The following is an 18,692-nucleotide window of genomic DNA, read 5'->3' as shown; positions in this document are numbered from 1 at the left end:
GCAAGCGATCAAAAAGTCATGCAAACCCTAAAATAGTGCCAATCAAACCGTCATCTCATACCGAAAAAGACAGTCACCCAAAAAAATAAAAATAAATATGGCTTTCAGAATATGGAGACACAAAAATATATATTTTTTTAAAATGCTTTATTATATAAAACTGAAACAAACATTGTCGCGTCCATAACAACCTTCTCTATAAAAATACCACATGATCTAACCTGTCAGATGGACATTGTAAATAACAAAAAAAAATTCAGACCTGCGGTTTGCGGCTTTTACCTGGTGCGGCAGTGCCATCGGGTCCCCATGCAGCTGTAGGGGGGACCCGATGGCATGGAATGCAGTGTGATGTCTTCCGGTGACGAGCCTGTGAGATTACTCATACAGCCAATGCATTCCAATACAGAAGTATTGGAATGCATTGTAAAGGGGAATAGACCCCCAAAAGTTCAAGTCCCAAAGTGGGACAAGAAATAAAGTGAAAAAAAGTTGAAAAAAATAGTTTTCCCCCAAAAAAATTACGTTTCAAGTAAAAATAAACAAAAACATAATTTCCCCCAAATAAAGTTAAAAGAAATTGGTAAAAAATTTTGGGGAAAAAAAAAGTATACATATTAGGTATCGCTGGGTCCGTATCGACCGGCTCTATAAACATATCACATGACCTAACCCCTGAGATGAACACTGTAAGAAAGAAAAAAGAAAAACTCTGCTAAATAAACCATTTTTTGTCATAAAAAGTGTAATAGCAAGCGATCAAAAAGTCATATGCACCCCAAAATAGTGCCAATCAAACCGTCCTCTCATCCTGCAAAAAATGAGACCCTCCCTAAGATGATCGCCCACAAACTGAAAAAACTATGGCCTTCAGAATATGGAGACACTAAAACATGTTTTTTTTTTTTTTCAAAAATATTATTGTGTAAAACTTACATAAATAAAAAAAAAGTATACATATTAGGTATCGCCATGTCCGTATCGACCGGCTGAACACCGTAAAAAATAAAAAAATAAAAACTGTGCTAAAGAAACAATTTTTTGTCATCTTATATCACAAAAAGTGTAATAGCAAGTGATCAAATAGTCATATGCACCCCAAAATAGTGCCAATCAAACAGTCATCTCATCCCGCAAAAAATGAGACCCTACCTAAGATAATCGCCCAAAAACTGAAAAAATTATGGCTCTCAGATTATGGAAACACTAAAACATGATTTTTTTTTGGCTTCAAAAATGAAATCATTGTGTAAAACTTACATAAATAAAAAGAAAGTATACATATTAGGTATCGCAGCGTCCGTAATAACTTGCTCTATAAAAATATCACATGACCTAACCCCTCAGGTGAATACCATAAAAAAATTAAGATAAAAACGGTGTAAAAAAGCCATTTTTTGTCACCGTACATCACAAAAAGTGTAATAGCAAGCGATCAAAAAGTCATATGCACCCCAAAATAGTGCCAATCAAACCGTCATTTCATCCCGCAAAAAATGAGACCCTACCTAAGACCATCCCAAAACTGAAAAAAATATGGCTTTCAGAATATGGAGACCCTAAAACATGTTTTTTTTTTTGTTTCAAAAATGATGATATTGTGTAAAACTTACATAAATAAAAAAAAGTATACATATTGGGTATCGCCGCGTCCGTATCGACCGGCTCTATAAAAATATCACATGACCTAACCCTTGAGATGAACACCGTAAAAAATAAAAAATTAAAATTGTGCTAAATAAACCATTTTTTGTCACCTTACATCACAAAAAGTGTAATAGCAAGCGATCAAAAAGTCACACGCACCCCAAAATATGAACCAAAAGGTGTGCTTTTGATGGGTTTTGAACTAATGGTGGTCTGTGGATGGCACTGTTATGGGGGCATCTGTGGATGGCACTGTTATGGGGGCATCTGTGGATGGCACTGTTATGGGGGCATCTGTGGATGGCACTGTTATGGGGGCATCTGTGGATGGCATATATACAGCATCTTATCTTATGTGTCATCCACAGATTTCCCCCATAACAGTGTCCCTGTGTAGTGAATAGGGGCCGGCATCTGTTTCTGTAATGGCAGCGGGGCCCGGTGCCTGCTTCATTCATAAAGTGGGCGGAGCAGGCGCGTGACGTAGTGAGCTACGCTACGAGCGCCCACCAGGCCTCCTGACTGCCAAGAAGTTAGTAGTAAGTAATACAGCGCTAGATTTAAGATGATTGGAATACTTTAACAATACCCACAAGTTAGATATGATTACCGTATACTACAGTGAGCGGGGCCTGGTGTAGTAGAATACAGTGACTGCACCGGGCCCCACTGCCATTACAGAAACAGATGCCGGCCCCCAGCCCCTCCTCCCTCTCAGCCTATTCACCGGACGGTTGTAGCATTCGCTCCATAAGACGCACTGCTATTTTTCCCCCACTTTTGCGAAAAGTACGGTACTTTTCTACTGTAAGAATAAAGGCCAATGCATGCAGTGCATCACGTTACTGCAAAACGAACACGTTAAGTGACCATGAGGAAGAATGCTTTTCATATGCTTCACTATATGGCACGCAACGCAAAGTTAAGGAGCGGCAATACTTATACTTTCCATTGTGTTGTGTTCCGCTGTTACAGGGAACACAACGCCCATGGTTAACCTAGCCTCTCACTGATAACTGATTAAGTAAATATGTTTTTTGCAGAACTAGACACTTGTATAAGTGAAGGGAATGGATAGTCAATAGTTCAAGACTGAAGCTGTAAACCATTTGAAAAACTGCTGTCATTCAGCTAAGGGCTCTTTCACACTTGCGTTGTCCGGATCCGGCATGTACTCCACTTGCCGGAATTACACTCCAGATCCGGAAAAACGCAAGTGTACTGAAAGCATTTGAAGACGGAACCGTCTTCAAAATGCTTTCAGTGTTACTATGGCACCCAGGACGCTATTAAAGTCCTGGTTGCCATAGTAGGAGCGGGAGCGGGGGAGCGGTATACTTACAGTCCGTGCGGCTCCCGGGGCGCTCCAGAATGACGTCAGAGCGGCCCATGCGCATGGATGACGTGTCCAATGCGATCAAATGATCCATGCGCTTGGGGCGCCCTGACGTCACTCTGGAGCGCCCCGGGAGCCGCACGGATGGTAAGTATACTGCTCCCCCGCTTCCCGCTACACTTTACCATGGCTGCCAGGACTTTAGCGTCCCGGCAGCCATGGTAACCATTCAGAAAAAGCTAAATGTCGGCTCCGGCAATGCGCCGAAACGACGTTTAGCTTAAGGCCGGATCCGGATCAATGCCTTTCAATGGGCATTAATTCCGGATCCGGCATTGCGGCAAGTGTTCCGGATTTTTGGCCGGAGCAAAAAGCGCAGCATGCTGCGGTATTTTCTCCGGCCAAAAAACGTTCCGTTCCGGAACTGAAGACATCCTGATGCATCCTGAACGGATTTCACTCCATTCAGAATGCATGGGGATAATCCTGATCAGGATTCTTCCGGCATAGAGCCCCGACGACGGAACTCTATGCCGGAAGAAAAGAACGCAGGTGTGAAAGAGCCCTTAGGCTATAAAAACTTGTAAACTCAGATTGTTAGCTTAAACTTTAAACATGACTATGGGATTCTACTAGGGAAATCATGTTTTAAAATAAATGCCCCTTCCCCTGTCCCTTCCTGGATCCTCCCACTGCCCTATCTTCAGCAGAAGATCAGCACACAAAGGAGAAGACTGCCCTATCTTCAGCAGAAGATCAGCACACAAAGGAGAAGACAGCAGTTTCCTAGCCAGTAGTTCTATGGTAATGACATGTATGTTGCCTTTCTTTCCTTCAAGGAATGTATAAAATACATTTGCATATTAAATACAGAGGAGTCGGAGTCGGGGAGTCTGAGTCGGAAGTACCAAAAACTGAGGAGTCGGAGCATTTATCTACAGACTCCACAGCCCTGGATCTAACCTGTCAGACAAATGTTGTAAATAACAAAAAATAAAAACGGTTCCAAAACAGCTATTTCTTGTTACCTTGCCTCACAAAAAGTGTATTATAGAGCAACCAAAAATCATATGTACCCTAAACTAGTACCAACAATACTGCCACCCTATCCTGTAGTTTCTAAAATGGGGTCACTTTTTTGGAGTTTCTACTCTAGGGGTGCATCAGGAGGGCTTCAAATGGGACATGGTGTCAGAAAAACCAGTCCAGCAAAACCTGCCTTCCAAAAACCGTATGACATTCCTTTCCTTCTGCGCCCTGCGTGTGCCCGTACAGCGGTTTACGACCACATATGGGGTGTTTCTGTAAACTACAGAATCAGGGCCATAAATATTGAGTTTGGTTTGGCTGTTAACCCTTGCTTTGTACCTGGAAAAAAATTATTAAAATAGAAAATCTGCCAAAAATGTGAAATTTTGAAATTGTATCTCTATTTTCCATTAATTCTTGTGGAAAACCTAAAGGGTTAACGACATTTGTAAAATCATTTTTGAATACCTTGAGGGGTCTAGTTTCTTAGATGGGGTCACTTTTATGGAGTTTCTACTCTAGGGGTGCATCAGGGGGGCTTCAAATGGGACATGGTGTCAAAAAAACCAGTCCAGCAAAATCTGCCTTTCAAAAACCGTATGGCATTCCTTTCCTTCTGCGCCCTGCTTTGTAACTGGAAAAAAATTATTAAAATGGAAAATCTGCCAAAAATGAGAAATTTTGAAATTGTATCTCTATTTTCCATTAATCCTTGTGGAACACCTAAAGGGTTAACAAAGTTTGTAAAATCAGTTTTGAATACCGTGAGGGGTGTAGTTTATAGAATGGGGTGGTTTCTATTATGTAAGCCTCGCAAAGTGACCAGACCTGAACTGGTCCGTAAAAATTTTAAGATTTGCTTCTAAACTTCTAAGCCTTTTAACATCCCCAAAAAATAAAATATCCTTCCCAAAATGATCCAAACATGAAGTAGACATATGGGGAATGTAAAGTAATAACTATTTTTGGAGGTATTACTATGTATTATAGAAGTAGAGAAATGTAAACTTTGAAATTTGCAATTTTTTTACAAATCTTTGGTAAATTTGGTATTTTTTTTATAAATAAAAATGAATTTTTTTTACTCAATTTTACCGCTGTCATGAAGTACGATATGTCACAAGAAAACATTCTCAGAATGGCCTGGATAAGTAAAAGCATTTTAAAGTTATTACCACATAAAGTGACACATATCAAATTTGCTAAAAATGGCCTGGGCAGAAAGGTGAAAAATGGCTTGTTCCTGAAAGGGTTAAAAATACATGTAAAAAACACAGCCTTTCGAGACATGCTGCAAATTACAATGAGGGTAGCTTCTTGGGATTCAAAATCACACCTATAGAGCAAATACCAGTACATTAACGTAAGAATCTACAATGTATTAGACGTCGAGAGATGTACTGGTCGGGATTTATAAACTGAATAGCCTCAACCCATATGGATTAAATGAGGACTTTGAGATCAACTTTTAAACCTATTTTAGTACCAAACGGATCATTTTGAGATAGCTTTTATGCACCCTCCCCCCTTTTTTTTCAAATTCAATATTCTATTGTATTATGATTTTAACTTATACTAAGGATCACCTATTGCTGTTTTTTCAGTAATTATTACCCGTAATCCCCTCTAACCACAACCATGTCACACACCATTCCATGAACTGAATGTATATATTTATATGTATGTTTATATAGATGTATGTATTTTTTATGAATATTTTTATACATCATTTTTTACTAGTTTGTTTGCATATTTATATTCACATTTTTTTTTTTACATTTTATTACTTTCACAATATTTTTTATACATATATTTATATATATATTTATATCTACCTCATATCATTTTATGATTTCCCATAATTATGCTCACGCTATATACTGCTCCATTACCCCTATTTATTTATTCCTATATTTATATACCCACTCCATCTATTAATTATCTTAATTCACTATTCATACATTTATATTATCCATCCATGAATTTATTTATTTATCGATATGTCCCAATTGTAGGCTATATAATTTTGTATAAGTGGCCCAGGCATGGTTCAGTTAATCAAACTTAACCCCATGTGACACTGACACCCTTCTCTTTAATAATTTGCCATTGCGCCTTGCAGGCTATGTGATCGCGATAGAAGCGGTCACAACATCCAGCCCGGCACTTTGTTTGGTCATCACCATGACAACTAGTCAGGTGACTATCCCTTCTGGTCACATGATCGCGAAGCCAGCGATCACGTAATCAAGCCCGTACTGAGCGCGTCCGGGTCTGGGAGCTAGAGCATCCACTACCCCGGCAATAATGAATAAGTAATGAGGCCATGTGACCGCCGGCCCTGCGACAACATGATCTACATTACAGATTGATTTGCTCCGTCTATTTTAATAAAAATATGGCGATTTTAAAAATATGGCGATTTTAACAAATTCAATTGTGTTAACATATGATCTTAATGTTCCCCCATGAATTCATGTATTATAAGTTTGTCATAATGTATGCAAATGAGAGCACACCTGGAGGGCGTCTCACCCCACCAGGAGCCGCCTCCAGGTGAGTTTTTCTGGGGGTTATTTATTATATAAATATGTGCATTATACACTATGTATGTATGAAGCTTTTAACCTGATGAAGGGGACCTAAGTTTCCCCGAAACGCGTAGTTTTTACCTGTTCACCTGATGAGCAATATCTAATAAAGAAGAACCTTTCTTCATAACTACATCTGTCCTGCCCAGTGTTTCTGCGCGTTCAATTGCGGTCCTATCTATCTAAACAAAATTCACAGAATTGGTTAGATTAGGAATGTTGTAGGAATATATATATTGTTTCACTGAATTATTATCCTACTAAAACTTAGCTTTTATAATATTTAATTTAAAATAAGTCCCACATATACAATATTAATAGACTGCGTATGATGCATCAGGCTGTAATAAATTGTATATACAGATACATATACGAGGTACTAAATGCTGGATGAGGATGCAGTTGAGTTGCGTCTGTATTTGTAACTCACGATTTGTTGCATAGGAGATAGACGGTCCCTCTTTCCGAATATCCAGGCGTGTAGATGGCTCTATGCAATCCCCAGAGGTAGCTTGGTGTGCTGGAAGGTAACGTCAACGATTGTTAGATACCACGCACTCTGGGTCCTGGGACATTGGAACAGGAGGAGTATCCCTACACAGCTAGTGTGGCCCTGTCTGAAAGCGGAGAGGTCTCCCGCCTAATTGCGGGAGAATCACCCCAGAAGGAGCGACCCCACTTATCGGTGGCTATCCCTATTATTCTCACCCTGAAGGAGAGTCCTCCAAAAACCAACAGCCAGATGTCGTTTTTTCTTTTAGATCCCGACGCGTTTCCTTTGACAGTAGATACTGTCAGATTCATCAGGGGGTATATACTGATAAAGTAACGGCTAGGTAACCGTCAAGCACAATCACTTTCTTTTCTTTTTGATAAGCCCACTGGATAGATGCAGTCCAGAACGAATGTCTAGGACTGTCCCCTTAAATACCTTTTACATTAGTCTTAATTAGATAGCGGTGAGTCGCTTACCGCATGTTGTGGCGTGCGTTCCAGCTGGTGTATCCGGAAGCGGAACTGCCTTGAACGCGCATGCGCAGAAACCAGCGAGGTCCGATGTGGAACGCACGAAGTGAAGTCGTGCGCTCCACCCGGCGCATTCTCAGTTGCGCGTCCGGAGATGGATGTATTTTGTTCGCACATGCGCATAAGCCAGGGGGAGGGATCCACTGTGAACCGCATGAGATGAAGTCCTGCGTTTCAACCGGCGCATGACCGGAAGTGTCATGTTAGTGCCCGATGTAATAAGAGGCTTCAACCCGGTATTCAAAGCAACTTAATAAAGGAATGCGCAAAGTATAGAATACTTCAAAGGCAATCGATCCCCCAGGCTTGAAAATTTGCTGTGTATAGTTTATTAGGAATTACCAATGGATTTTCTGCAGTATATACTTAATTCATTGCAGAATACATCCCTTGAATTACTGTTTTTTCCTATTTTTAAGGTACTATCTCTGATAGATAGATGACTAGTACCAATATAAGGCAGGTAAGGGTACATTATATTTGGGGTGCAGTGGTTTATATAGGCAGGACATAGTGAGTAGGGTTGTCCCGATACCACTTTTTTAGGACCGAGTACAAGTACCGATACTTTTTTTCAAGTAGTCACCGATACCGAATACCGATACTTTTTTTAAATGTCATGTGACCGTTTTGGGGGATCTGTGGATGACGCACTGTCATGTGGGGGATCTGTGGATGGCACTGTTATGGGGGACCTGTGGATGGCACTGTTATGGGGGACCTGTGGATGGCACTGTTATGGGGGACCTGTGGATGGCACTGTTATGGGGGATCTGTGGATGGCACTGTTATGGGGGATCTGTGGATGGCACTGTTATGGGGGATCTGTGGATGGCACTGTTATGGGGATCTGTGGATGGCACTGTTATGGGGATCTGTGGATGGCACTGTTATGGGGATCTGTGGATGGCACTGTTATGGGGGATCTGTGGATGGCACTGTTATGGGGGATCTGTGGATGGCACTGTTATGGGGGATCTGTGGATGGCACTGTTATGGGGGATCTGTGGATGGCGCTGTTATGGGGATCTGTGGATGGTGCTGTTATGGGGGATCTGTGGATGGCACTGTTATGGGGATCTGTGGATGGCACTGTTATGGGGATCTGTGGATGGCACTGTTATGGGGGATCTGTGGATGGCACTGTTATGGGGATCTGTGGATGGTACTGCTATGGGGTGGGATATCTGTGGATGGCATTGTTATGGGGTGGGGGGATCTGAGGATGGCATTGTTATTTGGTGGGGGATCTGTGGATGGTGCTGTTATAGGGGATCTGTGGATGGAACTGTTATGGGGAGGATCTGTGGATGACACTGCTATATGTCATCCACAGATCCCCCTCATAACAGTGTCCCCCAATACACCGGGCCCCGCCGCTCACCAAAGTATTTATAAACGTGAATCCTTATCCTGTTTACTAACGCTGCCCTCTCCCATGTTCCCATGTCCCCCCTGTATCCCCACAGCACTTACTTAAGCTTCCATAGCAGGCAGAGCGGACGGCACCAGTAACGTCACTCACTGACGTCGCGCGTCTGCTCCGCCTGCTTCACTCATAAAGTGGGCGGAGCAGGCGCTCTACGTCAGTGAGTGACGTTACTGCTGCCGTCTGCTCTGCCTGCTATGGAAGCTTAAGTAAGTGCTGTGGGGATACAGGGGGGACATGGGAACATGGGAGAGGGCAGCGTTAGTAAACAGGATAAGGATTCACGTTTATAAATACTTTGGTGAGCGGCGGGGCCCGGTGTAAGAGTACAGTGACTGCACCGGGCCCCGCCCATAGTTACGCCCATAGTATTCTATTTATGTATCGGGGCGGGGTATCGGCGGCTGAGTACCGCCGAGAAAACTCGGAATCGGTCCCGATACCGATACTAGTATCGGTATCGGGACAACCCTAATAGTGAGCATACATTAAATAGAGTAATTACAGAGGTATCCGGATAAACCCTATTGAGATATTGCTGTTCACACATAGATATCAGAGAATATGACCTATCACGGTCAATGTATTATGTTCCTGCTTGGTCCATTTTACACATATATGTATTGGTCAGTGGTTAATGAGTATTTTCAGACACAACCAAAATTAAATGAAGCATGCAAATGACAACATTTCATTGAGGCCCAGTGGACTCACAGTTTTTAACCTGTGAGTCCACTCCGCCTCCTTTTGTAGGATTTTTTTATTGAGGTCCCCACCTCTAACGGATGGGCGGATCACCTCAATTACACAAAATCTCAGTGACATGCTATTCCCATCATGGAAATTCTGTATATGTCTTGCTATAGGGGTGTCACGTCTATGTCGCACGTCACCGAGATGATCCCCAATCCTCCTTCTAAGTTCTCTCTTGGTCTTACCCACGTATTGTAGGTTACATGAGCAAGTACACAAATACACAACCCCTGTGGTTTTGCAGTTTGCAAAATCCCTAATGGTGTATATTTTCTTGGTAGTATTGCTTGTAAATGTTTTTGTTTGGACAATATGTGGGCAGGCAATACATGAACCGCATCTAAAGGTACCAAGAGGCCTTCTGTCCAGCCACGTACCAGTTTTTTTGACAGGGGTATAGTGACTGTGAACAAACCTGTCACCCAATGACCGTCCCCTACGATATGTTATAGCCGGATATGTGGGGAGGATATCTTTCACGTCAATATCCGTCAAAAGCATGTCCCAGTATTTTTTAAATATCTCCCTCACTTCTCTGCTCTGATTATCATAGGTTCCTATAATACGAAAGATGGGGTCTGTTTCTAATCTTGTCCTTTGTTTTGAGGACAGGAGTTCCCTTCTTTCAGTATTTAGGGCCGATTTAAAGGCTTTCTCTAGTGGACGGTCAGGGTATCCTCTTTCATTAAATTTGTTCTTTAGGTCTCTGGCCTGTTTATAGAAATCTGAGTTACTGGTACAGTTTCTGCGGATCCTAAGATATTGTCCTTTTGGGATTCCACACTTAAGGTTCACTGGGTGGTGACTCTCCCATCTAAGTAGATTGTTTGCAGCTGTTGGTTTCCTGTACGTTTTTGTAGTTAATACACCGTTATTCAAAGAAATATGTAAGTCTAGGAAAGCCAGGCTACACTCATCAATCTCCGAGGTAAAATGCATACCAATCTCGTTATTGTTGAGATATGCAACAAAATCCGAGAATTGTCTTCTGGAGCCGCTCCAGAATATTAAAATCATCGATATAGCGGCCCCAGAAGACAATTCGCGATGTCCAGGCATTCTCCTCCGTGAAGACCAGTGTATCCTCCCACCAGCCCAGGAACAGGTTAGCATAGGTGGGGGCACAAGGGCTCCCCATTGCCGTGCCCCTGAGCTGGTGGAAGTACTTGGAGTCAAAAAGAAAATAGTTATGCCTCAGGACAAACTCGGTTAACTTGAGAATGAACACATTATGGGCTGTGAATTGAATACCCCTCGTTTTTAAGAAGTGCTCAATTGCATGTAGTCCCAGATTATGTGGTATGTTGCTATATAGAGCCTCCACATCTATGGAGGCCAGCAATATGCCATCCTCAAGTTGCAGACCGTCAATTTTGGTAAGTAGGTCCGATGTGTCTCTAATGAATGAGGGTAATGCCGAGACATAAGTTCTCAATATCTTGTCGATGTATATGCCTATGTTTTGGGTTAAGGAGTTGATCCCCGAGACTATGGGGCGTCCTTTAAGGGGTGCGAGTCCTTTATGGACTTTGGGGATGGTGTAGAACGTAGCAGTTTGAGGATAAGGGGTAAGCATGAATTTGATTTCATCACCTGATATCAGTCTATTTTCAAAGGCCTCTATAAGTAGGGCCTCTAGATCCTTATTGAATTCAGGCGTGGGGTCCCTTCCAAGTATCTGATAGCAATTTTTGTCATTCAGGATAGATAGACACATATGTTTATAGGTGTTATAGTCCATGACCACTAGATTCCCTCCTTTATCTGAAGGCTTTAGTATTATATTATGGTCTTCCTGAATTTTAATCATGGCCTCTATTTCCTCTTTTTTAAGATTTGTTTTTTCTTTAGCTGCTTTTAGTTCAAGTCTCTCAAGTTCCATGCTGACCATATTAAGAAAGAGATCTATGGTGTTGGTTTCCATTGGGGGAGGTGATTTTATACTCTTAGGTTTTAAATTGGTGAACGGGCCTTCCCCCATGTTTCTTTCTCTTTCCTGACGAAGTTCAGCCAAAATTCTGACAAGTGGGAGTTCATTTAGGGGGATACCCAATTTAAGACTCTCCTCAAGATCATTATGCCTGAAAAATTTATGCCATTTTAACTTACGGCAGAAAAGGTTAAGATCTTTAATCCATAGAAAAGAGTTGAATCGAGTGGTGGGTACAAAAGTAATGCCCCTAGTGAGGACTGATATTTCTGTTTCAGAGAATGTTTTATTAGTCAGGTTAATTATCCGTCCTTTCTGATCGTGGTCTATTTTTCTTGTTGTCTGGGGCGGTCCCTGAGATGGTATGGGATCCCCCCTGATTCTAAAAAATTGGGCGGTAAGGCAGATGGTCCAGAGGAGGAAGGGCCATCTGGATATGTAGCTCTTTGATTGCCCCGGGTATGGTTTCCCCATTTTTGATTTCTAGACCTAGATGCTCCTTGTCCCTTATTGCCTCTATATCTCGGCTTCCCTTGGGAGATATTTTCTATTGATCTTTCTGTATCTGATGATTGTATGTGTCATTTATGAATTTTTAATTTTCAGAAAGCATCCTTGGATGGCATGGACCGAAGTCGCATTCTACGGAAAACCTCAGAAATGGAAGTTATAGCTCTCTGACAACTACTACAGCCAACCTCACATGGCCGATACTGCCAAGCATGCCTAAAGACTATCAAATACTAGATCAAGATACTGAGGTAAGCGTCTATGCATCGTGAAAGCATAAAAAATGTGTGTAAAAATTGCAATATCATTACTTCCCTTCAGTGGCAACACAGAGGATAGGAAGGTGAAATAATAATGAATTCCAGAGCTCCTCGGTGAATCCGTCACACAGTTATGGAAAAATATGCATGTTTGAGTTGGTTGATTATCATTGTACTTTAAAATGGGAACAAGGGAACCAAATACTGACCTCGGGTAATTCACCTGCTAGAGCCAGTGTCATGCTTTCTGAATTCTGAATAGCTGATTACAGAGGGGAATAGATTATGTTGTGAAATGTTTGGCTGATAGCAGTATCATCCTTTCCATTTTAAATAGCACAAATCCCTGAAATAACAGAATGCAGTGAAAACGAGCACTTTTAACAGTTTTACTTTTGCTGACGTGTTCTGTACATAAAATGTCTATCTGTTATAGGTTTGACACCCTCCATGTATATCTTATAATCAAAAGTCTAATATTTATATTCAATAATAAGATGAGGAGCGGCACTCAGAATCCACCGCAAGCCACGGCACATGGGAATCGATCACCGTTCAGTCTCTTACAAACACCGTCAGCGGTGCTTTAGAGCAGTGAGTTAGAGGGTTATCGACGATAGGCGATAGAGCTGAAACAACGAGGGTATCCAGAAAGAGAGGTTAGCAAGGACATGGAGAGGGTTGAGAGGACTTTCTCTCAGAGAGATTTGTTACAAAAGAGCAATAAAACAAGGAGAAAATTTACGAAAGCATCTGGGACGGACCAAGATGGGTCAAATGTGGGCAGATTTGCCTTCTCCTTTAAGTTCAGCCCAATGGCGGATCAGATTCGTTCCGCCATTTTTAGGAATTGGGATTTACTAAAAAGGGACAGTACCCTGAATAAAATAACTGAACAAAAACCTCTAGTTTTCTTCAGGAGAAGCCACACGCTAAGGGATAAGCTTGTTAGGAGTAGATTAGCTCCATTGCGTTCTAGTCAATGGCTAACAATTAACAGACCGGATGGTCATTTTAGATGCGGGAATTGCTCCCAATGTAAGTACAATGCGTGTAAAAAATTCATTGATGTTGCAGGGGTGCACCACAGGGTACGGCGTTTCATTAATTGCAGAAGCATGTTTGTGGTGTATCTCTTAAGTTGTAAATGTGGCCGATTTTATATCGGCAAAACAATTAGATGTTTAAATGAGCGTGTAAGAGAACACCTAAACTCCATAACTACTGGTAAAGGGTGCCCCAGAGTGGTAGAACACTTTAGAAAGGTGCATGGAGGTGACACTAGTTACCTGTCTTTTTCAGGGCTAGAGGTGGTACAGGCCCCGCCGCATGGGGGCGATAGACACCGGCTCCTGTTACAACGGGAGGCCAGGTGGATTCTCCGCACCCAGGCGGCAGAAGAATTGGGCCTTCACGATAGAATCGACCTCAGCATGTTTTTGTAAGCACCTCCGTAACCTACCTGGTTATTACGTATTAATGTTCTGTATATTTATTTTCCTTTTCTGTATGTACTATTTTGAAAAGCATCAGGGCAGCGTCATTGGTCACCCAGGTGATGCATCGGCTCTGAGCTTAAAGGTGGAGCGCATTTGCGCCCTGACGTAACAGCCTGACGAATCGCGTTCAGCGCTAAACGGCCGTCGCTTGTTCACCTGTGTGAAGCTCTTGGCGTCCTGCCCGATGCCGTCCTCCGCGATTGTGGAATAAAGGCATTATTGAAGTACGCTGGTGAGTGCCGCCCGATTTCATTTCTTCATATGGTCTGAATTCTAATATGTCTATGTCCTGCTTCAAGGGAATGTTAACTCAAATGCTGTTGTTTTAAAAAATATATATATAAATAGATCTAAAAGTCTGTGCTGATTATTCTTATAATATATCTTTATAGAGTTTTGAACTTAGGGGCACATTTATTTAATCTTAATAAAGGCCTAAGCTGGAGGTGGATCCGCCGAAGTTATTCTGTGGGTCAGTACAATTACAGCGATCCAAAATACATTTATTTTTACAGCTTTTGCAACGTAAAACCCCTTTTTTTTTAAATGAAAAAAATAAAATATTTTTGCATCCCAAGACCCATAACTTTTTTATTTTTCATTCTACAGAGTGGTGTGAGGGCTTCATTTTTTCGGAACCACTTGTTGTTTTTATTGGTATCATATTAGAGTACATTCATCTTTTTGATCGCTTTTAATTCCATTTCTTTAGTGGCAAATGAGCAAAAAATAGCAGTTCTGCCTTTTTTAAAAAAATCACGTTCACTGTACGGGATGAATTACATGATGATTGTGTATTACAAGTTGTTATGGATACAACGATACTAAATGTGTGGAGGGTATATTGTTTTTTCATTTTTTTCATGGAAAACTATATATTTTTCTACTCTAATTTTTTATTTATTTAATACAACTTTAACAGGCAATCTTTTGATCACTTCTCTTATACCCATTACTGCTTATGCAGTACAGTGTATTATACTGTCAGTGCTGCTACAGATAAGTGCAGCCTGACAGGGATATGTTGCAGACAGGCCTTGGGCCTTCATTTGGTCCCAGGCTGCCATGCCAACACATCAGCACCCCACAATCTCATTTGCTGGGTGCCTATGGGAGACACAGGGAGCTCCCTCCCTCTAAACCACGTAGATGCCACGGCTGCTATTCAGCCCCCATTCATTACTCCAATTGCCCTTCTAGATTTATTTCAAGCTGGCGTGTCCTTTTTGCTGCAACTCTCTCCCTATCACAACTCAGGGGGCGTGTTTTCTGCTGCAGCTCTCTGCCAGGGTTGTGTCCTTTCTCCTGCAGCTTTGGGAGTCTTCCTTTTCTGCTGAAGATCTATTCCTATCACAGCTCAGGAGTGTGTCCTTTATGTTGCAGCTCTCTCCCTCTAGCTCAGCTCAGGGGACAAATCCTTTATGTTGCAGCTCTCTCCCTCTAGCTGTCACAGCTTCTAACAGTAGACACGGCAGGTGGAAGTTCAAGAATGGACCTGAGCATGTGCTACTGAGGTAGACAGAGAAATAGGAAAAATAACAAACAGCAGGTAGTGCTATACAGATACATTTTATTAAATTATTCAGATCCAGGTGCAAGTGTGAAAAGTGCAGACTTTTTTTTTGTGGGACAACCCCTTTTAAGGTTTCATTGTTAAACAAGTTGATGTCCCTTCCCCTAAGAAGGATAACTGGTCTTCATTATGGGGAATGCTTTCCCTTTTCTAGACTTACTGATAACACATGGCTTAGGCCTCGTGCACATGACAGTTTTTTTTGCGGTCCGCAAAAACAGGTTCCGTAGTTTTGTGACCCGTGTCCGTTTTTTCTTCCGTGGGTTTCCTTGATTTTTGGAGGCTCCAGGGACATGAAGGAAAGTAAAAAAAAATGTCGTTTTGGTGTCCGCAATATGGTGCAATTGCAAACGGATCCGTCCCCCATTGACTTTCTGGTAAGTGAAAGGTCTGTGCTATAAGCAATGCGGACGCGGATGACAATCTTGTGTGCCTCCGTGTTTTTTCACGGACCCATTGACTTGAATGGGTCCGCGAACCGTTGCCCGTCAAAAAAATAGGACAGGTCCTATTTTTTGACGGACAGCAAACACAGATCATGGACGCGGATGATAAACAGTGCATTTTCCGAGTTTTCAACTGACCCATTGAAAGTCAATGGGTCCGCAGAAAATCACGGAAAACGTAACAACGGACACGGATGCACACAACGGTCGTGTGCATGAGGCCTTAGGGTGCGTTTCCAACTGATTGTAGCATCAATTCATAACAGAAGCCATAAGGATGTGCTCGATCCATCATGTGACAGATTTTCATGGTGCTTGACTGAACTTATAATGGAGTCCTTTGGGGTTCCCTTATGGTCTGATTTGATTTATAGCACTATTCTTGATATCAGATCTGAAAGAACTGCTGACATAGACTCTGAAAGAAGCCTCCAATAGCAGTGTGAATGGAGCATGTCAAATAAGTCAAAATACCAAAATGCAGTTGGAGAGAATCCAGGATCCAATTGTCAGTTTCTTCTACACCAGGAAAAAAGTGTTTTTAAAATTTTTTCAAATTCTTTTAATAACACAAAGTGTAGCTAAAATACTACGGTAATTTAAATTGTATTCCCTTTCTGTTATGGGCATTTTTATGTAGGGGATATTTACAGTAGTTTACGGTCACCAGGGAAGCTTCAGCGTGGGCTAGTACAAGACTTTTGGGTATCTTATTCACATTACATTAAAGAGGACCTTTCACCTGTCTAAACTATGTTAACTGAGTATGCTGCCATATAGAGCGGCGCCCGGGGATCTCACTGCACTTACTATTATCCCCGAGCGCCGCTCCGTTCTCCCGTTATGCTCTCCGGTACCTTTGCTTCTTAAGTTATAGTAGGCGGGTCTTCTCTTGTCCTGTGGGCGTCTCCTTCTCCTAGGCTGCAGCGCTGGCCAATCGCAGCGCACAGCTCACAGCCTGGGAGGTTTTTTTCTCCCAGGCTGTGAGCTGTGCGCTGCGATTGGCCAGCGCTGCAGCCTAGGAGAAGGAGACGCCCACAGGACAAGAGAAGACCCGCCTACTATAACTTAAGAAGCAAAGGTACCGGAGAGCATAACGGGAGAACGGAGCGGCGCTCGAGGATAATAGTAAGTGCAGTGAGATCCCCGGGCGCCGCTCTATATGGCAGCATACTCAGTTAACATAGTTTATACAGGTGAAAGGTCCTCTTTAAGTAAGACTTCAGGCCCGTAAAAGTGAATGAAATGGTGGAATGACATGTGCACTATAGGTACATTCAGAGAAAGAACTTGGGGGCACCTTGTCCTCAGGAACGCTGGGATACCAGTAGTTGGACCTCCTGCGATCCAGTATTTAGCACTTATCCTGCAGATAAGTTCCTCATGGGTAAGTGGTGTAAGAAATGTCGAGCAACCAATATAAAATCTTTACCACTAAGGAAAAAGGAGTTCCGCTCCTATGCTTTGCTGTAAAGAGTTGACCTGGTGGAGTCCCCTTGGCATTTGCTATTTTGGCACTTTTTATAATCTTGCCCAGCGTAACATGGTCAAAAAGTGATTGGCATTGCTTTTTGTAGCTATAGGTGAACTATTGCACAGGTTTTACTACCACAGTACCCTTGTATACTATTAAAAGGAAACAAGGCACAGGAATATAACTATGGGAGTATCATACAAAATAAAAATATAAAGAGAGAGGGGTAGGGGGTACAGGAGAATAGGGAACAGTTTGTGCATTATTATATACAAACCGGATTCCAAAAAAGTTGGGTCACTAAACAAATTGTGAATAAAAACTGAATGCAAAGATGTGGAGATGGCAAATGTCAATATTTTATTTGTAATAGAACGTAGGTGACAGATCAAACGTTTAATCCGAGTAAATGTATCATTTTAAAGGAAAAATACGTTAATTCCAATTTTCACGGTGTCAACAAATCCCCAAAAAGTTGGGACAAGTCGCGATAAGAGGCTGGAAAAAGTCAATTTGGACTTCCGGTTCCGGCGCGGGCATGTAAAGATGCTGGTAACTTGTGCTCCGCTTCACCGCCGAAAATATCAGCCAGACCTGCTTCTCGGAGTACTACCGGAGCGCCATCGCTGATACAGTGAGGCTTTAATGTATGCATGGAGCGATACTTACTGAGAAGTGGGCAAAAATCTTCGACCCGGGCGATAACTAACACAGCAAGTGTGGACGAGACAGGTCCTAAGATGGCGTCATCTCCTCCCTCCTCGCCAAGGCATGCGTCAGCTGAGGAGCAGGACGCCCCAGCTATTAATACACAGTTGGATCTGTTTGAAGCGTCGGGCAAAGTGGTGGATGTCAAGGTGCTAGCCATTGAAGTGGCGAAACAGTTGGCACCCGATATCATTGCATCATTATCTACTACCCTGCAAGCGGCACTTAACAAATTGCAAGAGGAGCTGGAATTGCAAGATCACAGGGTATCTGAGGTGGAGCAGCGGGTAGCTTGTGTGGAGGAGGACGCTGCTGATACTGCGCAGAAGATGCGGGATTTGTCCCTACTGGCTGAGAAGCTAAACGACCGTGTTGAGGACCTTGAAAATAGGTCTAGACGCAGCAATTTACGTTTGGTTGGAATACCGGAGTCGGTGCCAATAGCGGAACTGCGCCATGTATTTGAAGTTACTCTACCACA

General features: G+C 42.3%; 1 protein-coding gene across 1 annotated transcript in view; it reads left to right on the top strand.

Annotated features, from left to right (window-relative positions):
- OSBPL10 (oxysterol binding protein like 10) overlaps window positions 1–18,692 on the top strand; it is a 469,724-nt gene that overhangs the window by 306,259 nt on the left and 144,773 nt on the right. The window contains exon 6 of the mRNA XM_040433369.1: window positions 12,348–12,502. Within this exon, the coding sequence (XP_040289303.1) occupies window positions 12,348–12,502 (155 nt within the window). The remainder of the gene's footprint in view (window positions 1–12,347; window positions 12,503–18,692) is intronic.

The sequence above is a fragment of the Bufo bufo genome, chromosome 5, assembly GCF_905171765.1.
Source record: "Bufo bufo chromosome 5, aBufBuf1.1, whole genome shotgun sequence".
NCBI lineage: Eukaryota > Metazoa > Chordata > Amphibia > Anura > Bufonidae > Bufo > Bufo bufo.
This window is presented reverse-complemented; position numbering and strand designations above follow the sequence as displayed.